The sequence below is a fragment of the Chelonia mydas genome, chromosome 3 (assembly GCF_015237465.2).
Source record: "Chelonia mydas isolate rCheMyd1 chromosome 3, rCheMyd1.pri.v2, whole genome shotgun sequence".
Taxonomy (NCBI): Eukaryota; Metazoa; Chordata; order Testudines; family Cheloniidae; genus Chelonia; species Chelonia mydas.
In genome coordinates this window covers 77,981,649-78,004,547 of record NC_057851.1, presented here as the reverse complement: position 1 = coordinate 78,004,547, position 22,899 = coordinate 77,981,649, and the positions used below count along the sequence as shown (strand labels likewise).

The window sequence follows — 22,899 nt, the reverse complement described above, 5'->3', positions numbered from 1 at the left end:
AAACTGATGTCCATTAAAAATAACCATGTAGGTTCTGTTAAAAACTGGTTGGTGGTCCCCCCCCCCCCCACTTCCTGCCCCACAAAAGGCAGTGCTTTAGGCCCTAATCCTGTAATACTAGGTATGTGTTTAATGTCACTCATGAGAAGTGTTTGCAGAATTGGAGTCTTAGCTGACACTGCCAAAAAGATCAGCTTGACTTTCTACTTTTAAAGCTGAGTGAACTATAAAACTTGAAATGTCTGAACTAGATTCACACCCTGGCTTGCCATGCAGTAACTTGTCATGTAGACAAGTGGAGAGTGTTTTTTTGTATGTTACTCACATTGTGCTGCTTTCTTCCCAGCTCTGTTTTTCCATAGAGCCTTTATCTTGATGTAGATCACTTGCTAATTTCAAAACAAAACAAAGTTTGCTTTTGTGTTTGTTAAAGCAATATCTCTCTCTTAAATTCAGGTACATGATTACCATGGGTGTAAAATATGCGACCCGTATAGCTGGCTGGAAGACCCTGATAGTGAACAAACAAAGGTAACTTTTTATCTATAAAATTGGAAGTTTTGACATTCATTTCTTTGTAGGCCTGAGACATGCTTCCACGTCTGCAAAATATTGGTAACTTTGTAAAACTAGCATATTATGTCCAAGGTAACAGTACTCTTTGATATCAATGAAACAATGGTATTAAGACACCACATCTTGTGACTTTGTTAATGTAGAGATAAAGATATTAAACAATTTAGATAGTTCACATCTTATTTATAGTGCAGCCCACATATGGGTGTTGAGGGTGTGGCAGTAGTAACAACAACAAAATAATGGTTTTTGCTTTCAGCACCCCCACTATAAAACTTGTTCCAGCACTCTTGCCCCATATCGACAGATGATTCCTGAATATCAAGGGTCACCGAACTCAAGTTTCTGTTTCAAAATGTTCTAACACCTAAAATTACTGTAGCCAAAATAGTAGAAGGAGGTTCTCTTTTCTTTGGTTTTACTTTGTGTATTTGACAGCACTTTGTGTAAAGTTTCATTTTTTTCCCCCCCGTATCACCAAGATGGCCGTTGATTTTGGGATTACCCTTGTGAATAAGGTTACACACGTGTATAAGTGTTTGCAGGGTTGATCCAAAAGTAGTTAGTCTATCATGTTAGAGTGGGTTTTTCATGCAGCACCAGGAGGGAGAAAACTATTTGATTAAAAATAAGAAATTGTCATAGGAACTCAGGGAGGATGGGACAGAAGTAGTGTCAGAAATGGCTGTTAGCTTTTTTCCTTTAAGGTGACTGTTGTCACAGTTCAGGGCAACTGCACCGATATTCCCCCCTCTGTGGTCCAACAAGGGCACATGCTCTCAGGCTTGCGGCTTCCCAGCTGTCACCTGTCTTGGATGAAGACGTGTCTCTTTCCCTCGTGACCAGGATTTTTGCAGATTACTCAATTCCCAACCTACACTGAATTCCCCAGCAAGTCACACTGCCTCAGCAGGCCTGCTTTGCTTTTCTTCTCAGAGGCTGTAAACAGCGTAATTGCCCATAGATTTAAGTTACAACACAGCTTTTCCTAAGCAAGCACACTTATGCTTAAGATAAAAGCATTAGAGAAAATATTTTAAAATAATAAAAAAAATCTACACGCATGCTAATAATCTTACCAGATCACCCAAATTCTGTATAAGGGCTTTGACAGATGTACCGTCCTTTAAACAGCACCAAGGATTTTTTTGTGCAGTCACAAGTTCACAACAGCTCTTAGCTCAGAACAAGTAGGCTTATGAATCTGTGATTATTATTATTATTATTATTATTATTATTATTATTTTTAAAAGGTTGGGTCTTTGACCCTTAGAAATAGTGAATAAGTAATCCATCAGACAATGCGTTTTCCTCAAGATGTAGCTTTAATAGGTTGGGCCCAGAAGTGGGGAATTTGCATTCCCTCCCCCCAGGTATTTCTCTAGGTATCCCACTAAAATTTGATTATCCCAAAAGTTCCTTCTTCTGTGGCCCGTTATTTTAAAATAGAGCTTTGAAGCTCATAATGCTTCCCAGCTTTTGCATTAGTCATGTCTCCCTCCTAGAGATGTTACGTTCAGTCCCCCAGTAATACGTAAATATTTGCATTTTTAATATAATGAACTCCTAAAATGCTTAATTCAATAAGGTTTAATTTAATTCAGTAAGGCTTAACTTAATTCAAGTAAAAGTATAAAAAGCAACTAGTTTAAAAAAATTTTGCTGTTAGGTTTTGTCTCTTTAAGTACATCAGAAGCAGAAAGCCTGCCAAATAGTCTGTGGGGCCACAGGCCGATAGAGGTGCTAAAGGAGTACTCAAAGAAGAAAGGCCATTGTGGAGAAGCTAAATGAATTTGTTGCCTCTGTCTTCACTGCAGAGGATATGGGGGAGATCTGCACACCCAAGACATTCTTTTTAGGTGGTAGATCTGAGGAACTGTCCCAGATTGAGGTGTCGAGAGGAAGATTTGGAACAAATTGATAAATTAAACAGTAATAAATCACCAGATGGTATTCACCAAAGAGTTCTGAAGGAACTCTAACATAAAATTGCAGAACTATTAATTGTGGTATATAACCTATTGCTTAAATCAGCCTCTGTACCAGATGGCTGGATGGTAGCTAATATAACACCTATTTTTAATTAAGGGTCTGGAGGCAATCCTGGCAATTACAGGCCAGTAAGCCTAACTTCAGTACCAGGCAAATTGTTTGAAACTATATTAAAGAACGAAATTATCAGACATAGATGAAAATGATATACTGGGAAAGAGTCAACACTGCTTTTGTAAAGGTATCATCAATATTTTAGAATTCTTTAAGGGAGTCAACAAAAACGTGTACCAGGGTGATCCAGTGGATATAGGGGACTTAGACTTTCAAAAAACTTTGACAAGGTCCCTCACCAAAGGCTCTTAAGCAAAGTAAGCTGTCATGGGATAAGAGGGAAAGTCCTCTCATGGGTCAGTAAGTGCTTAAAAGGTAGGAATAAATGTTGGTTTTCACAGTTGAGAAGGGTAAATAGGGTGTTTCCCCCAACGATCTGTATTGAGATCTGTGTTGTTCAGTATATTCATAATGATCTGGAAAAGGGGGTAAGCAGCATGGTGGCAAAATTTGCAGATATTAAATTATTCAATATAGTTAAGGCCAAAGCTGACTGAAGAATTACAAAGGGATCTCACAACTGGGTGACTGGTCAATAAAAAGGCAGGTAAATTCAGTGTTAAGTGCACCGTAATGCATGTTGGAAAAAATAATCCCAACTATACATACAAAATGATGGGGTCTAAATTAGCTGTTACCATGAAAAAGATCTGGGGTCATTGTAGATAGTTCTCTGAATACACCCGCTCAATGTGCAGCAGCAGTCAAAAAAGCTAACAATGTTAGGAACCATTAAGAAAGGGATAGGAAATAGGGACACAAAACATCAAATTATCACTACATAAATCCATTGTATGCCAACACCTTGAATACTGCATGGAGTTCTGGTCGCCTCATCTCAAAAAGGACATATTAGAATTGGAAAAGGTACAGTAAAAGACAACAGAAATGATTGGGGTATGGAGGAGCTTCCATACGAGGAGAGATTAAAAAAGACTGGGACTGTTCATCTTAGAAAAGAGATGGGTGGGGGGAGTTAAGATAGAAGTCTATAAAATCATGAATGGTGTGGAGGAAGTGAGGGAAGTGTTATTTACCCCTTCACATAACACAATATCTAGTGGTCATACGATGAAATCAGCCGGTAACAGGTATAAACAAACACTTCTTTACTCAATTTGGAAGTGTTGGCAGAGTATGTTGTGAAAGCCAACAGTATAACTGGGTTCACAAAGAAATTAGATAAATAAGCAAGAAGGAGGGTCCGGGGAGCAGCTCCAAGGCAGAGGGCAGGAGCAGCACATGGCAGTGGGGGGAGGAACAGCTGAACTGCTGGCAATTGATAGCCTGCTGGGCGGCTGCTGCACAGGGAACTTAGGGCAATGTGGGGGTGGGCTGCCGGTCCACCCTGGTTCCAAGCCCCCACCAGCTAGCTCCAATGGGCTGCTCTTCCTGCAAACCATGGACAAAGCAGGCAGATGACGTTGTAAGGAAGCATTGCACAACTTTAAACGAGCATGTTCCGTAATTGATCAGCAACCTAACAACAAAACAATGTTAACTGGGACGACTTTAAGTGAGGAGTTCCTGTAGTTGTCTACCTACATTCCTCACTGGCCTCTTGCTCCGCAGCAGAGGGAAGAAGGCATGGGTCTGCTTTCTCTCTCCTATGGGAAGCAGCGAATTTGATACTCCTGTCTTCCTCCTCATCAAAAGGGGTAGGGCAGAAGAGGAGGGACAGCCACACTTCCAGCAGCAGAACAAATAAGCAGGGACTGAGATTGTAAGAAGTTTGGACTACCCAGGGTGCTTCAGGAAGTACCAGGGCTGGTTTCAGTGCAGCCCTAAGGTTTTCAGCATTGAGACCTGTGCCCATCCCTCCCCTTCTCCCAAAAGCTTTCCCTTTCTTTGTGGGCTGAGGGTGCTTCTCAACACTCCCAGGCCCCCAGGTATCTTGGGGGAAAGGGTATAAAATCTCATTCAGCTGGCTCCATAGATCACTTTTATGTCTTCTGCTTTGCTTTGAAGGAGCATCCTGTGTCATTTGTCTCCACAGAGTCAGTGTTGCCTGCAGCTGATGCTGCCTCCCCTGCTTTTGATGGAGTGGGCAATCCTGGCAGGGAGGCTTAGTGTCCTTCCTAGAAACAGGAAGGAAAGAGGGACTCTTGAGTTGAGGGTAAGGTGGGGCAAGAACCTAATGTTAACTTTAAACAAACAAGATCAAAATTAGTCTCTTATCCAAATGGACCTTCTGTTATTTAAGTGGGTGCTAATGTATATATATAGGTGACCTCTAAAAATAGTTTGTTTTTTTTAAACAGTGGTACTTACCCCTTCCATACCTCATTCTCCAATCCTGTTGTGCCTTTGTATGTTGTTTAGAAATGCTACAACATGTATCTAGACAGATCTGAATCCTAGAATATCTTCTCTTTTTTTCTATATGATTTTCAAATTCTACTTGGGTCAGGCATGCTTATCCTTATTGAGGGGGGGGAACCTAACATTTCATCCAACCAACTCCGTAGATAATCTTCGCTGTCTTCTTTTTACACTTTGTACCCATTTAAAAGATATTGCTTTGAACTCTCCACCTTGGTGCTACCAGGCTATTATTGCTAATGCGGATTGGCTGCAAAATACTGAGGTCAAATTATGTGAAGAGCCTACTTTAAATTCACAAGAGTAAAGAAATTCCAAGGTAAAACTGAAAACTCTGACCTTCTCTCCCACTAGTGCGAGCAAAGCAGTCACCATTAAAATGAGGTCATGATTAAAATATTGATATCTACATCAGATATTGAATTATGTTCTTGTGAACACAGACATAACTATGGTTGAATTTAGCAAAAGCGTAATGATGTGCTAAGGTGATCCTGAGTGCTTATACATCAATTCATAACATGCATGAAACTCTTACCCAATGACTGGGTCAGGGAGATTGTACTAAATGACTCACCCTTTATGTGGGCAGTTGAACCTTTTCTGAGGTTCCTTTGTAAAGCAGCTGCACAACGAGGGTTGATGCCCAGGTTGTCTTGTTGTGGCCATTTCATCCCAGAGAAGGAACTCTGAACAGGGGGTAGAGGTGGGATGTTGATGGAAGGAACAAGGAACAGTATCCTCTGTGCATTGAGAGACAGTTCTGAGGCTGCTGCTGCTTGGTGATGAGGCAATGGTGCCATACCTGAGGTTTGCAGGAGGGAGTTGCCTGTGAGCAATTTGAGACCATCTCTGTTCAAGAAACCAGGACTCATGTACACTTCTTAAGTAAATATAGTAGTAATACATTAACTCCATGTCACTGATTTCACCTCTGACACGAAACTGATCAGCAAGGTCTGAAATCTGCTACTGCTTGGCAAAGGGGCAAAAGTAATCATGCATCTGGTATAGCAATACTGTGATTTTTAGACCAATACCCTTAGGAAATAAGCTGAATACTAAGCTTATCCTAGTGGGTGTTGTCTTTGAAGGTGAATTGCAAGTGGTTTCTCCTGTTGGTTGGCTGTCTTTAAAGACCTAGCTTCAGCATTAGATGGTGAGTGCCCCAGGAATAGTTGGTGTATGAGCAGACATGTAACTTTAATTTATTTTCTACCTATGTTGTTGAAAACTGAAGCCTTATCGATCACTTCTTGCTGTGGAATGCCTCAATATGTAGTCTGCTAGTAATATAACCACCACAAAACAGGACAGAAGAATACCCTACCCAAGGAAGGAAGGTCCTTCCCTCTCCAGCTCCAATATTTAGATAGTGCGTGCAGGATATGAAATAACAGTAATAAAGGAAACCATATAGAATTGCTGAATAGTGGAGCCAGGGAGAAATGATACTTACTCCTTTGTTATACTCCACTTTCCAGTCTGTTTATACAGCAACTTTGACAACATCAATAGAGCATGTGCTGGAACAAGTAATTGGATTGAGATTTGTGATCAGACTTTGCAGCTTAGGAAAAACAAATTAATTTACACACTTCCGACAATCCTTTCAAGTGTACATTTTAGGGACATTTTGCACTGTTGATAAACAAGTTAAAATCACTTCATCAGCCCTCAGAATTTGAAGAACAATTGCAGTTAATTCTTACGAATCCTGGTGATCTTCCAAATGTCTGTTGTTTATTGCTTGTGGGTTTTTTCCTCTATCTTATTTATGGATAAGCTACGTACTCATGAAAATAATGGGCTAGTTGCTGTGTACTGTATCCACTTCTGTGCACTCATATGCCCACAAGCTTAAATCCTAATCTTCAATATGCCTTTTTTCTCCTGAAGCTTTTTTGATCACACCATATCCTATTTTATAGTATGACGATACCTTCATTTATGACATTGTAGTATGTTTTAGAGTTCAAAAAAATCTGATTTATGTTACGGCATAATATATGGTCGGTGACTAATAATGCACTGGGTGGCATTGAGCTAAAATTTGTCACTTCATCACAGGGCTAGAACATCTTTATAATCCAGCATAAAAATAGGCAGGAAGAGCGCTTCTCAACTTTATGGCTCCTTTTCTTATTTATCCCTCTGTTTCTACTGTATGCATTATAGTCTGTGTGCATGAGGTTTGCTTATTACCTTTTGAAGGACAACAGAAGAAATACTATACATCTTATTTTTATGTAGTGGCTTTGATACCCAGTATTGCAAAATGTGTCACCAAGAATGTCTGTCTGTCATAAACTAAAGAGAAAAAGAGGATTTAAGGTGAAATTTAAAGTGAGGCTCCCGAGCCTCAGTCTGCATATCCCTGCGATAAGAAGGTTTTTGCCCAGCTATGTCGGTTAGGCTGGATTTGTCTCTAATTTTTTATTTATTTATTTTTAACACTCCTAGCTAGAAAATCTTTTAAGTGTGGGCCAGGCCTAAGCCATGCTGGCAGAAGTCCAGTTTTGCCAGTGTAACTCCACTAGGGGCTTTTGCCAGGACAGCATTGTCATCACACCCTTAACTAATGTAGCTATGTTGGCAAAAGTTTGTATTGTTGATCTGGGCTGAGAGCAGACTGGGAATAAAAAGGGCAGAGATCAAGCAGCAGGAGCAGTTAACTTGAGGCAATGGAAATATAATGTAATAAGCAGAAGGTATGCTTGGAATAATAAACTAGAAGTGAAACTATTTTAAAAGAGAAGGAGTACTTGTGGCACCTTAGAGGCTAACCAATTTATTTGAGCATAAGCTTTTGTGAGCTACAGCTCACTTCATCGGATGCATTCAGTGGAAAATACAGTGAGGAGATTTATATACACACAGAACATAAAAAAAAAAAGTCTTTATCATGCACACTGTAAAGAGAGAGATCACTTAAGATGAGCTATTACCAGCGGGGGGGGGGGGGGATACCTTTTGTAGTGAATTAAGGTGGGCCATTTCCAGCAGTTAACAACAAGAACGAGTGAGGAACAGTGTGGGGGAATAAATAAGGGGAAATAGTTTTACTTTGTGTAATGACTCAACCACTCCCAGTCTCTATTCAAGCCTAAGTTAATTGTATCCAATTTGCAAATTAATTCAAATTCAGCAGTTTCTCTGAGACTGGTTAGTCTCTAAGGTGCCACAAGTACTCCTTTTGTTTTTGCGAATACAGACTAACACGGCTGCTACTCTGAAACCTATTTTAAAAGGACGCATTCAAATAGGTTTGTAGTAATATCTGATTGATCCTTCTCCAGTTGCACTTTGACTTGTCTCTTTCCCCTTAGAACTCTGTTTAGTTTTACACTATAATATTTAACTCCATCAGTGATACCAGCTCTGTTCTGGGGGATGGGTTTTGTTAGATTGATCGCCCTTTTAATGGTAGGATATATATTTCTGTTTTACTGCTGAACAAATAGAACTCTGTATAGTTCACTTACAGAAACTCTCAGACCGCTGCTGAACACTTTCAAAAATTCCACCCCAACTCTGCTCTCACAGAAGCCAAAGATAAATCCCTCTCTGACTTCAGTGGGAACAGAATTAGGCCAGTGCTGTGCACTTTTGAAAACCCCATGCTGTGTGTGGGGAAATTATTATCCTGTTAAGAGAATAGCATACCTCTAGCCAGAGAACTGGTGGGTATGACAAAGAATTGGTAAATAACTTAACAAACTTTGCTGCATAATTATTTGAATACTGTTCAACCTGCTCTGGAGTGAGTCAAATATTTTATTAATAAACTATCAAAAATCCATCCAGAATTGCTGAATGTTTTACCAGTTGAATATTCAAACAGCTACACACATTGTTTCTGATATATTTCACATTTAGCCATTCAGCAAAAACTTCAGCATAAAGCCCATGACAAAATAAAACCGGTGGCTAGTTGTGTATGTTGTCATCAAAAAAACAGCACGCCGGTTATCCTCAGTCCAAAAATGCAAAATATTGAGGGCACTGGGTGGTCTTTGCTGGTTTCAATTGAGTAGGGGGATAAAGTTCATCCATAATATTTCTGTAGAAATAAGCTAATGTATTTCCAAACTACAACCCATATCACGCAACTTGTGAGCAGGCAGACTGGTACACCTGTGCAGAGCCCCATTGACTCATACGGGATTCTGTGTGGGTGCGGCAGTCCATTGGTGTACAAGTAGCAAGAACAGGGCCCATTTCAGCTGCCTTTAACAAGAAAAGGTAAACCTAACAGGGGTGTGGCTTTTGATACAACACTGAACTTTAAGTTGACATTGTAAGGATAAACTAAATATTGATTGTAAAACACTGGCAAATAAGATACCTCTCTCTAAGTAGCTTTGAATGTTTCCAGTGAAAATGTAACAAGGACTGTTTTGTGGTCTCTTCTCTTTGGGTAGATTTTTAAATTAAAAAAAAAAAAAATTCTAGTGGTGGTGAAGTCTCTCCATGTGTGTATTTTACTTTGTATTTTTAAAGGTACTGGTTCACATGTGCTTCCCCCACCCCTTAAGGGTAGGCATCTTAGCTTTTGCTTGGTGAGTTCCCTTGCAGACATGGTGGTTGGGGGAGGAAGTGGAAATTTGTGACTGCCCCTTTTCCCTACACTGCAAGTGAAAGGTGTGGTCGTAATGCTGGTAGGCATACCCGTGGTAGCTTTAGCCTAGCTAGCGCAGGTATAGACGCAGTATAGACGTGCCAACACAGGCTAGCAGTTGGAGTATGTGCCCAGAGTCCCTGGAGGGCCCATGCCATCACAGCTACACTGCTGCTGTTACCTATACTAATGAGATTAAAGCTTGCGTGGGTATGTGTATCCTTGCTTCATTTGCAGTGTAGCCATACCCTAAATGGCCAACTCCATGTGCATCACTGAATACAAATGTCCATGCTGAGGTTCCAGAGTCTCATCATAGGTCTCTGACCATATAACTCCCAGAGCTTGTCAAAAATGTTAATTAACTTTTGGGTAAGAAGTTAGGCTGCCAAACGATTATAAACATTAATTGTGATTAATCGCATGATTAAAAAAATTAAAAAGATTAATTGTGCTGTTAAATGAAAATAGAATAACATTTATTTAAATATTTAAAAACAAGTCGAAGCGTGAAGGGGCATACAAAGGTTTAGCATATCAGGTGCGTAAATATCTTGCAATGCTGGCTACAACAGTGCCATGTAAATGCCTGGTCTCACTTGCAGGTGACATTGTAAATAAGAAACAGGCAGCTTTATCTCCCGTAAATGTAAACAAACTGGTTTTGGTGCAGTTATGTAACAAAAAACCTCCCTTCAGTTGTAAGCTGCATTTTCATGATAGAGATTGCACTACAGTACCTGTCTGAGGTGAATTGAAAAAGTACTATTTCTTTTCCTTATCTTTTTCCAATGCAAATATTTGTAATAAAAATAATATAAAGTGCGCACTGTACACTTTGGATTCTGTGTTGTAATTGAAATCAAAAATGTATTTGAAAATGTAGAAAAACATCCACAAATATTTATAATAAATTTATATTTGTATTCACAGTGCAATTAAAACTACAATTGAGTTAATTTGTTTTGAGTTAATTGCTTGAGTTAGCTGTGATAGACAGCCCTAGTAAAATAAATGTATATACATTCAGTATGTTGAATGAATATTTTAAAACACAACTGTTGAATGTGTATATGTATATGTGTGTGTATATATAAAAATATAAATAAATACAATTTTTTTATGCTGGTTTTCATCAAACCCAGAAATTTTGAAATCTTCATTTTAAATTTTTTTCCCCATTCCTTCCTCCCCTCCCCTTTTTTCCCTGTTTTCCTTAATTATTTTTTGCCACTCAATGCGGTAGGATAAATTGTCTAGATTTTTTTCACCTTTTCTTTAATTGCTCTGTAATTTCTCAAAGCTTCCTCAAATTTGGAAATGATAGTTGCAAAAGGAGAAATGAAACTCTTTAACTGTTACTCTGTAACTCGTCATTGGAGAAGTTTTGAGAAATGTATAAAGAACTGAGAGAGGGAGGGAAAGGGGGAGGAATCTGGAAATAATTCCCAATCCCTGTGAGATGAAAGCTTTTTATTATTTTTGGGGGGGGTAGGAGGGGATTTTGCTTCTTTTTTTTTTTTTTTTTTTTTTTTTTTTGACCAGATTTAGCAGTTCTCTTAACTACTGTTCAATTCCTGCCAGCAGATGATCTAGAACTGCCCCTTGTATCCTCTTGTGGTGGTTTGCAGACACTTGGGGATGTTCCGTAGCTCTGTAAGGAATTGTAAATTCACTCAGATCTGAGGGGACTGTCCCCCTGCAGAATGGCTGCTGTTACGCCCACCTTTTTCAGGGCAATTGGTAGAGTGCAGTGGAGCGTTGTTTTCCTCTCACTGTGCATTTATTGCATTCATGTTTGCCCTGCATCAGGTCAGTTGAGTGCTGACATGCAAATAGAATGAAGGCACTTCAACTCCCTTTAGATTTATATAACAAACAAGAGATGGCAAAGCCAGCAGAGAGCAATGAATTTTATTTTTCTCTGGGTAACTTTTTTAATGCAGCTAACACAGATTAGCCCTCCTTTGCTTTATTCTTTTTTCCTCTTTACTTTCCTTGAAATTGGAGCTTCTTGGGGGTTTTTTTGGGTGGCGATGGTTTTTTATTTTTAATAACTTCTTTTCCCCCCCCCTTAGATGTCCCTTCTGTGTCTTGCACAGAAAAATTGTTTTCTCCAGTCATACTTCTGAGTAAATCTGTGGTAGAAGAGTATACTGGTGTGGCTTCCTTTTCTCTTGCTGCAGTACTGTAAACACTCTGTTGCTGAGCCCTTTCTTTGCTGTCCGCCGTCCTATAACTGTTTTTAGTGAACAGCTCACCTCTACAGAAGTGAGATATTGAACATTGGTAGCGCAGGGCACCAGGATACTCGAGTGGAAGTTGAGAGTTGATGTTGGTAGGGGGACAGAAGGAGGGGGCTGAATAAGGAGGAGGGTTGCTGGGAGGGTAGTCTAGTGTATTTAACTGGTACGTAATTTTTAACAAGACACCTGCCACCATATTGTGTTTGCTTGTATGTCATATCCGCAGCCTTCATCTGATTTTTGTCTTAATAGAATGTGTGCTTTTTGGGCAAGGACTATGCCTTCTTCGGTGTTTGGAAAGTGCCTAGCATGCTTTGGGCATTAACACAATATAATTAATTATAAAAACAGTATATCCTTCATTTAAGTTGCTGATATGAAACTGTGGAAAAACACATAAATACATTTGGACTTTTTGTGCTCTGACAGGGAATGCGAAGAAATGTGGCTATTGCTGTAATCTAACTGGATTTAAGATTAAACAAATAAGGAAAAATTATATTTTTTTGGTAGGCACTGTGGTAAGTAGCAGAAGTGCTAGCAGAAAGAGTTATACTATTTTTGAGGTTGAACGCAGATACTTTTTTATATCTATACCTATCTACCTACATATTCCACTACTGGATTAGTGAAGAAGATAACTATAATAGCTTTCAGTATAGTGTCTCTTTTTCTATATCAAAAGACAATCTAGTATGTTAGAAAAAGATTGTCAAATATTTAACCACACCTTCCATTTTTGTGTACATATGTAGAAGACACATGATGGTACACTATTATTTATAAGACCTCAGTGCTGTATGGGGATCTGCTAGCACAGGTCTCTACCTACTCAGCCCTGACCTACACTGGAGGGAGGGGAGGGTGTTTCGATCTAAGTTACGCAACTTCAGCTACGTGAATAACGTAGCTGAAATCGACGTACTTAGATCGACTTACTGTGGTGTCTTCACCGTGGTGAGTCGACTGCTGCTGCTCCCCCGTCGACTCTGCCTGCGCCTCTCGCGGTGCTGGGGTACAGGAGTCGACGGGAGAGTGCTCGGGGGTCGATTTATCGTGTCAAGACTAGACGTGATAAATCCATCCCCGCTGGATCGATCACTGCCCGCCAATCCGGCGGGTAGTGAAGACATACCCTTAGGGTCCCAGACCTGGAAGACTCTGCTCTGCCCTTTCCTTCATAAGCATTGGGATTCCTCTGATCAGAAACCAGAGGCCGGGACTGAATATTTCTTAAGTACAATGTGGGTTTGACTTGAGGTTCTAGCTAAAGAAAGAGAGGGATGGCAAGTGGAATATAAGAGGATCTGATCAAACTAATGTTCTGAAAGAAAAAATTCAGACAAATTTAGTATGAATTCTGTAGTCCTACGATGTGATCAGCAGGGAATGAAGCTTGCTATTATGAATGCATTTGCTACAGTCTTTAAACATATGGCTGTTTCCCATTTTCTCCTCACTGACTAACTGTGAAGCTTTACTTTGAGTCCTTCTACTGTACAAATCAATAACTTAAAATGGCTTTGTCATTTCACTTTTATTCAGGGCTTTGCGCTTGACTAGAGTAGTGCACTCTATGGTGACATCTTCGTAAGAAACTGGCTTTCTTTTTTTTTCCGTAAGCGCTAACTTGAAAAAAAGCCACATTATTTGTATGAAAGACACAAATATTTTGTTTCCTCTTAACCTTTTTATTCTCTTCTTCTCTGCTATTACTCAATTCTGTACTTCTCCAAATCTAATGATGTGACATTTGTCAGTTGTGAATTTCAACAAAAAATACAGGATCCTTCTCTGTAGGCTCATGAAAGGAGGGAGGGTAGAGAATAATGTTGCTGGTCTTTTATATATCTGTCCTGAATGGACTCTGGGTTGGAAGGAAAGTAAGCATTCTGTTTAGTTCCTTTCGTTTGGATGTGGCTATTTAGTATTAATGTTTCTGTTGGCAAATTTAATGTGTTCAGTGTATGTTCTGTAGAGCAGTGCCCCATTTGCGTGCAGTCTTTTGGAAAGTCAGGGTTTTGTTTTTTTTTTATTCTTGAGGGTAGTTGTCTGGATGTTCTCAACAAAACTCTTGCAGAACTTATTCATTCTTTAAACTCTGATAATATCCCATTTATAAATATTTTTGTAACTTCTGCAACATACTTGGTGATTGAGCAGAGGCAGGGGGAAATATAGTAAAGTATTCCATAATGGTAAAGTTGGTCTAATCCAGAGGTTCTCAAACTGGGGGGGTGGGTCCTCTTGGGTGGGAGGGGGTTGTGGAATGTATTCTGTGGGGCATGAGAAACTTTAGGGAGAAAAAAACCTCACTGCACACATTTTACCCCACAGCAACAAATCATTAGCAGAGCTGATTCCTCCAGATGTATCAGGTCCTCAGATGGCGCTGTGTGTTTTGATGGATTTCTGTTAAGCTTGCATAGCATTATACAAAGTCTTTGCCATCTGTACCTTAGTCTGTTTTCTAGAACACAACGTGCACAATTAATTGTAAGCATGCATCACAATCACGGTTTTGCTCTTATTAGAATGGATCATTGGCTCATTCGTGCAACAGAAAAAAACCCAACTCAAGTGAAAAACCCAGAAACCGAAACTGATTCAAGTGAAGGGCCTCTGCCGCTTTTATCAGTATATGTACTTGTGTTGCGGGAGGGATGTGGGGGGCGTGAACTACTACAGACACAAAGGAGGGTGGCGTGATCAAATAAATTTGAGAACCACTGGTCTAATCTGACAGTGAGCAGAACAGGTAATGTATAAGTATTACTCTGTTCAACACACCCTATAGAACATAAGAAAGGTCCTAAAGTGTTTACCCTGTTTCTGATATAGCAGTACAATTCAGGATAGCAAGTGGACTAAGTGTGTGGCTATTTATAATAATTTGCACATTTATGTTGTCCCTTTGATCTGAGAATCTTAAGCGTTTTGCAAACATTAATTAAATGAGGAGTCAGCGTGTTTGCTATCTACAGTCTCATGATTGGGTAATTGAAATAATCAGTTTGTTTTCCCTGAATTAATTTTTTTGTTGGGCATTTATAGCTCCTAAATTAATACTCTTGGCTAGATTTGGTTAGTGCCTGTACTAGCAGACCAGGGGCTTATGTGAGTTCCTTACCCATATGCAAGGTTAGAATGGTACTTTTTACTCCATTGCACAAGAGGTAAATGGGTACTCAAGGTACAAGGCAATGGACAGCTAGGATCCATTATGTTTGAATAGCACCTTGCTTTCTGAAGAATTGTAAGGTATTTTAGACTATGTAAGCTATAAAGGGCTCGTTTCATCTGCTGCTGAAAAGAACTCAACTCTGGGATAAAATACAGCACCTACTTAACAGCTCTCAGACACCCTACATAACAGTTTTAGGATGTGAAATGGAAGAATATCATTTCTAATTGAAACCGCAGAAGGAACTTAAATAGGCAAAAGATAATTGAGTTGGAATTTGGCCTTGAGATGTGGTTGACATTACTACTCTTTTGTGACACTGAATTTTAACGTCCACAAGTGATCAGGGACTTGATCATGTATCTCTCAAGAACAGAGACCCAGCTCAGAACGTACCTTTATGCATCATTCGAGTCTTCTTCACATGTGTGAATCTCGCGTGCTGTCATGAGGGTTTGGTTCAGTGCATTCTGAGAAGGGAAGAAGTGCTGTCTTCAGAACTAACAAAGCCAATTCCTGTTTGTACCTTGGACTTCCTGGGTTTACTGTCCAGACCAGTTCTATATAGCTTGTGAGATGTGATGGATTCACACAGCTCAAAGTGTTATGTATGTCTGCCAGTCACACGCTGCCATATAAATACTATTCTTATTGCGGTGAAATACTCTTTATTTTTCCTTATGAATTTTCCAGTTTTAGTAGTTGTAGAGTACCGGAGGCACACTGTACTGTAGCTCTATATACTTCTTGTGATGCAAATGAAGCTAACGCTATTTATATACACACTATAATCTGATTTTTACCCAAACCTCTTGGACAAATATGAGAAGATTTCTTTAAATGCTTCTTTTTGGGGGATGGGAGGAAATCTAGTTTTTGGTGGCTGTAATTTTAATTACACAAGTGTGCATCTGAGAGTCAAAATTGAGATCTATTTTATCTTGAATACTTTATTTTCTGTCACTTTATCCCGATATTTTGGAGGTTGGCATTGAGACTCTTCATGGGTGACTCTACACATCATATACATAGAACAATTCTTTCTGTGCTACTTGTGTCAGATAGATAGATAGTATTTCTTGTAGGACGTATAGGTATGTTTGACTCGGCATGTGCATTTTTTTTTTTACCTTCAGGCTTTTGTGGAGGCCCAGAATAAGATTACAGTGCCCTTTCTTGAGCAGTGTCCTGTCAGAGGGTTATTCAAAGAACGAATGACTGAGCTCTATGACTATCCCAAGTACAGTTGCCACTTCAAGAAAGGAAAAAGGTATGTAAAGAAAGCTGTTGGGTGCTTTTTAGATCATAAAGCTGAATTCTCAGCCCTGGAAATTCAAAATAACTATTAACTTGATCTGTTCCATTCACTTTACAAATTATCAAATGTAGTAAATTGGGAAGAATGTGATTGTATGGTCCAGTAGATAGGATCCTAGTCCTAGAGACCTGAGTTCTATTCCCATTTCTCCTGATGCCCTTTTTTTGTGACCATGGACAAAACAGTTTTCCCTTCTGTGCCTCAGATCCTTTGGTAACAAATGCCATTTAATGATAAAATTCTTTCAGAGCTTAGTATGGTCATTATATTTAAATGGACATCCAACTTGAAAAATCACATTTTTGACTGAATATTTTGTTTCTATTATAGTTATAAGTAATACCTAGGATTACTAAACTGGAAAGGTTGGGGGGCTGGAGGAAATTATGCTATTTTTTGGTTGGTTTACTTTGCGTAATTTACAGGACTTTACATAGTCATTTTCATTATCTTTCTATGGATATTCTTTTGCTCCAAAGACCCTTAAATATCAGCAGAGGAGCAGAAAGTCATACTGTTTAACAAGGATTTAAAAAAACAGAATGGGAACGTAAGGGTGCTCATTTAAAAATTCTAGTTTCTGACAATTTGCCAATTTAAATCACACCTTTAGTTCCTTTTAACTAGGCGAGGGTAGAAAGGGGGATGCTGATTTTTGGGCTTTCCTCAACTGCAGAGATGGAGTTGCAGCTTGGGTTACCTCGTCCTATGACATCACTACAGAGACATGCAGCAGTTCTCCAGCAAAAAGGGCAAAGAGGGGACGTGATAGCCATGTTTGTAATGTTGTCCGTTTGTCCCATGTGGACATTTATTTGTAAAAATTATAAAGAGCCCTTTCTATCTTTCAGTTCAGCCTTTTTTCAGTCAATCAATACTTTTTTTGATGCTTTCCCGCAACCATCCACAGGCACAAGGAATTGTAGGCAGGGCAAGGAATTCCCCTATCCCTTCCATGCTGCTTCACAGAGTTTGGGAAATGAGGACTACTCAGAAAGTAGGGTTTTGCTACACAAAGCCACGGAGAGGAGCTGTAGCTCTTCCTATAGCATCCTTATCTGAAATACGTATTCACTATCCATTAGTAATGATCAACCTCATGTGAGAGACAAAAAAACTCTGATTGTTGTACCACTTCTAATCATATTTATCCAGATCTAGAGATTACACGATCTAAAAAAGGCTTTCTAATGTACATCTTACTCAGTTGAAATAAGGCCTATAAACTTCTTATGGTTATAATATCTAGAAATTCATAAATCCTGTCATTTCAACTATAAGATAAGAAATAGCAGCTGCAACTAAGCATCTCTGAAACAGCAGGTATTACAAATACTCTTTAAAAAGCTCAGGAAGCACAAAATGTTTTCTGGGAAACAGTGGTCCAGTCATGCTAATTTAGTAAACTAGGAAGTGAAAATACCTGGCAACACAGAAGTGAAACTAACTTAAAAAAAAAAAAATGCAGTCAGATGGAAAAAATACACATAATTTACTTTAAAAAATACCTTTCAACTTTCATAATCTAAACCGCATATTTTGCAACATCATGGGTGAGGTAGTATTTTTTTTTTTTTTATTGAAACAACTTCTGTTGGTGAGAAACATAGGTGCCGACTCTGTGGGTGCTCCAGCACTGGAGCAGCTATGGAAAAATTCAGTGGGTGCTTAGCACCCACCGGCAGCCAGCTCCCTCCCTCCCTCCCAAGTGCCTCCCGCCCACTGTGATCAACTGTTACGCGGCATGTAGGAGGTGCTGGATGGGAAGGGACGGAGAGGGGACGGGGAAGAGATGGGGTGTGGGTGAGGGGTTGGGAGAAGAGGTCCAGTGGGGGTGGGGCTTGGGGCGGAAAGGGGAGTTGAGCACCCTTGGGACCCTGAGAAAGCCAGCACCTGTGGTGAGAGAGACAAGCTTTCAAGCTGATACCGAGCTCTTCTTCAGGACCTGTGTAAACTCGAAAGCTTCTCTCTCTCTCACCAACAGAAGTTGGTCCACTAAAAGATATTACCTCACCCACTTTGTCTCTCTAATATCCTGGGATCAACATGGCTACAACAACATTGCATACAATCTTGTGCAACAGTCAGTTCTATTGGCTGAGGGTATTTACAAGCCCATTGTCTAAGTAGCTTCTAATCTCAGGGCTTTACTTTCATCACTGCTCCTAGAGTAACACAATAGTATATAACTGTTGGATTCCGAATTGTTTGAATTCATTGACGTCTGGAAGCAATGGAGAGATCTTCCCCTCCCGCCCCCGAGAAGTTGTAGATTTGACTTGACCTCACTGGCATGAGTTAGTAATAAACTGCAGAGTCCTATACAATGAAACGAAGACACACACAGCTTTGGCAGGTCCTAGCTAGGTCCTTACTAGTTTGGAATAGTTTCACAATCGGCCTAAAGAAAACTGAAGTACTGTACCAACCTATGCTGTGGGATGTACATGTCTAACTTATTATTAAGATCAACAGTGCTCCGCTCAAGTCACTGGAGAAGTTCTGCAGCTTAGGGAGTATGTTGTCACAAAATGCCACAATTGATAATGAAGTTGCCTTGGGAATGCAATGGGCCAGCTCTACATTTGGAATGCTGTCACACTGGCTGTGAAACAATAAGGGCATCAAAACAAGTCTTGCTTACAGTGCTTCTATATGGTTGTGAGATGTGGACAACATATCGTTGCCACATTGGGAAACTTGTCCCACCATTTGACCCTGCAAACTGACTGAAGACAGCACATATGGAACAAGATTCCCAGTATCAAATTCCTTAATAGTTGTGGGATGTCTGGCATTCAGAGTATGTTCATAAAAGCGCAGCTGCGTTGATCTGGCTATGTTGTTTGTATGGCTGACTTGAGAATGCCCTAGACTAGTGGTTTTCCAACTTTTTTTCTTGCGACCCAGTTTAAGAAAATTGGTGATGCTTATGACGCAGCGGAGCTGAGGATGAGGGATTTGGGGTGTGGAGGGGCTCAGAGCTGGAGCAGAGGGTTGTGGTGCGGGGGTGAGGGCTACGGAGTAGGGCCAGGAATGAGGGGTTCAGGGTGTGGGAGGGAGCTTTGGACTAGGGGTGCAAGGGTTTGGGGTGCAGGAGGGGGTCAGGGCTCTGGACTGGGGGTGCAGGCTCTGGGGTAGCACCGGGGATGAGGGATTCGGGCTGCAGGAAGGGGCTCTGGGTGGGGGGGTGGAGGGGCTCAAGGCTGGGGCAGGGGATTGGGGTGCAGGATTGGAGTATGGACTTGCCTCCAGTGGCTCCCGGTCAGCGGCGCAGCCGGGGTGCAGAGGCAGGCTTCCTGCCTGTCCTGGTGCTGCAGACTGTACTGTGTCCCGGAAGAGGCCAGGAGCAGGTCTGGATCCTAGGTGGAGGCGTGCAAGCAGCTCCCGTGGCTCTCGCCCACAGGCACCAGACCCCCCAGCTCCTACTGGCCAGTTCCCGGCCAACGGGAGTGCGGAGCCGGGGCAGCACGCGGAGCCCTGTGGTCCCCGCACCTAGGAGATGGACCTGCTTCTGGCCGCTTCTGGGGCGCAGCGTAGTGTCAGAACAGGTAGGGACTAGTCTGCCTTAGCCGGGCAGCACTGCCGATCGGACTTTTAACGGCCTGGTCGGCAGTGTTGACCAGAGCCACCATGACCCAGTGCCTTACATTCCAGTACTGGGTCATGACCCACAGTTTGAAAACCACTGCCCTAGGCCATACTGTGTGATCAGCTAAAGCAAGGCACCTATTCTCATGGTGGCCAGTAAAAAGGGATATAAAGACATGCTTCAGTGTGCCAGGGTGACAACTGGGAAGCAACATCCCATGACAAAGCAAGATGGTGGCAGATTTGTCATGTCGCCGCTAACTGCTTTGAATCAAGGTGCATTAACATCTTGTGTGAAAAATGTGAACTGAATAAAGCAAAGATGCGACAGTCTTCTGTCCCACATGCAATCGTGTTTGCAGTTCTTGCCGTGGTCTGAACTTGCATACACATCTTCATCTATAGTGTTTGCTGAATCCTCGTACATGAGATTCTATCATCATCGCTAATTTACGAAGACGAGATCAATTTCTTGGTTGAATTTATTAATTTCTAAGCACGCACTTCTAATACCCATTCCTCAGGTGGGCAGCACCACTAATATAATTTTGTAACTCTTGGTTCATGCAGCTATCTCCTGACACTTATTACTGGTCTAGACCCTAGCAAGGAAATGCAGGGAAACAGTTTCAAATGCAGTTTCTTGTATTTAAAACTTACTTACAGTACTCAGTATGGAAGGAAAAATAAAGGAGTCATTTGCTCTAGGAAGCAAATGAGGGGAAAAGTTTAGAGAATGAAAATTCTGAATTATTATTTTTAAAACTTAGAAAACCTTTGCACTCAGTATTACTACTTCAAAGGTAAACAGTCCTGTGAAGCTTCCCTAACTTGCTAACATGTCAAGGTTGTCAGACGGTTCAGTGTCATGTTGTAGTGTGGAAGTTACTTCATCCTCTGTTGTATATAGTTAGTGTGTGTGTGTGTGGGCTTTTTTGGTAGAAGGTGGCTTAGATGAATTCCACATTCCTCTATTCTAGAAGCATTTGGATGTAAAGATGTCACTACTGTATCGCTTCTGTTTCTTTTATGGCTTCTTATCAGTCTTTCACACCCTACTCTTCTTCTTCTTTCTTTCTTTTTTGTTTTTTAAAGCTGAGCTGGAAAATTTAAAATAGTTCCTTTTTACTTATTCAGTTTGTGTTTTCCAGGTATTTTCACTTTTACAATACTGGACTGCAGAACCAACGAGTATTATATGTGCAAGAATCCTTGGATGCTGATGCCAAAATATTTCTTGATCCAAATAAGCTTTCTGATGATGGCACTGTGGCTTTACGAGGTCAGTGAGGCAGGAGATTTTTAAAAAAGAGGCTACAAAAACTATAAAAGTTAGGGGTTTTTGTTTACATCAAAACATAATGTTCGTAAGTGTTTTTGTGGGGAAAGCTGTGGTGTCTGGTAGGGGTTTTATCTACTCAAAATAAAAAAGCAAAAGATAAAAAGGTGAGTGCGAGGAATTCTCATTACTTAAAATAATTCCTAATGATTTAGTTTCTTATGTGTATGGGGAAAGAATATCTAATGTCACTTGCTAACCTTGGGTAATCTTTCCTCTCTCTCTCAGCACAGGCTGTTGGCTTTCTGGATTGTTTATAATCCTCATATGCATTTGTGTGATGGACACCTCTAATACTCAGGTGCCTCAGCACTTTCTAGCGTAACTTCTTTCAAATGTCAGTTCAAAGTATTTGTCCAGCTTTATGCCAGAAATGGTAATTATTGGGCAAGGCAGAGTGGGAATTCTCCAGAGTAGTGCTTTGCCTCTCCACTGACTGTCTGTCCAGTACAGAGTCTAGTTAAAGACGCTGATCTACCTTTTACAAAAGTTTTTGTATGTTAATTACGCTGTACCTGTGGCACTGTCATGTCAGCCTCATGCTACATCCATGCACAGCCCAGCTGCCTTGAACAAGCAACGAATGCCTCTCACTTGAGGCAGAATCCTAATGAAGACCAGACAGTATGTAGTTTTTACATGAGCTAGCAGGTTGAGTTAAAGAGTGTGTGAGGGAGCTATGGGCTTACCTTAACCTACTAACTCATGTGAAATGTACAAGCTGCCTCTGTAGGCTGAACTGTTTGGCAATAGTGACCATAAATGTAATTAAATTTAATATCCTTGTAGGAGGTGAAAATATCAAAACCTCCACCACAGTAACATTTAACTTTTAAAAAGGGGAACTACACAAGAATAAGGATGCTAGTTACATGGAAATTGAAAAGAGCAGTCACAAAGGTAAAATGCCTGCAACCAACATGGAGACAACTTAAAAACACTATAACAGGCTCAGACTAAATGTATACCCCAAATCAAAAAAGACAGTAGAAGGATCAAAAGAATGCCACCGTGGCTAAACAGTGGAGGATGGTAGAGACAAAACGGCATCCTTTAAAATATGGAAGTCAAATCCTAATGAGGAAAATAGGAAGGAACATAGACACTGACAAGTAAATTTAAAAAAAATTTAGTAAGGCATACCAAGAAAACATTTGAGAAGAACTTGCTAAAGATGCCAAAACTAACAGTAACCTTTTTTTAAAAAAAAACAAAACATCAGAAGCAGGAAGCTTGCCAAACAGGAGTGGGGCCACTGGATGACAGAGGTGGTAAAGGAGCACTCAAAGAAGACCAGGCCATTGCAGAGAAGCTAAATGAATTCTTTGCATTCGTCTTCACTGTAGAGGATGTGGGGGATATACCCACATCAGAGCTGATCTTTGGTAGTGACAAAATCTGAACTGATGTTCAACTTGATGTGTCAATAGAAAAATTTTAGAACAAATTGATCAATAAACTGTAGTAAGTCACCAGGGTCAGATGGTATTCCCCCAAGAGTTCTGAAAGAATTTAAATATAACATTATAGAACTACTATCACTGAAATCAGCCTCTGTACCAGATGACTGGAAGGTACTGAATGTAATGCTGTCTT

General features: G+C 40.4%; 1 protein-coding gene across 3 annotated transcripts in view; it reads left to right on the top strand.

The window, feature by feature from the left end:
- LOC102942767 (prolyl endopeptidase) overlaps nt 1-22,899 on the top strand; it is a 165,950-nt gene that overhangs the window by 3,586 nt on the left and 139,465 nt on the right. For all 3 annotated transcript variants that reach the window (XM_037894552.2, XM_037894553.2, XM_037894554.2), the window contains exons 2-4: nt 457-531; nt 16,192-16,325; nt 21,116-21,246. In XM_037894552.2, the coding sequence (XP_037750480.1) occupies nt 457-531; nt 16,192-16,325; nt 21,116-21,246 (340 nt within the window). The remainder of the gene's footprint in view (nt 1-456; nt 532-16,191; nt 16,326-21,115; nt 21,247-22,899) is intronic.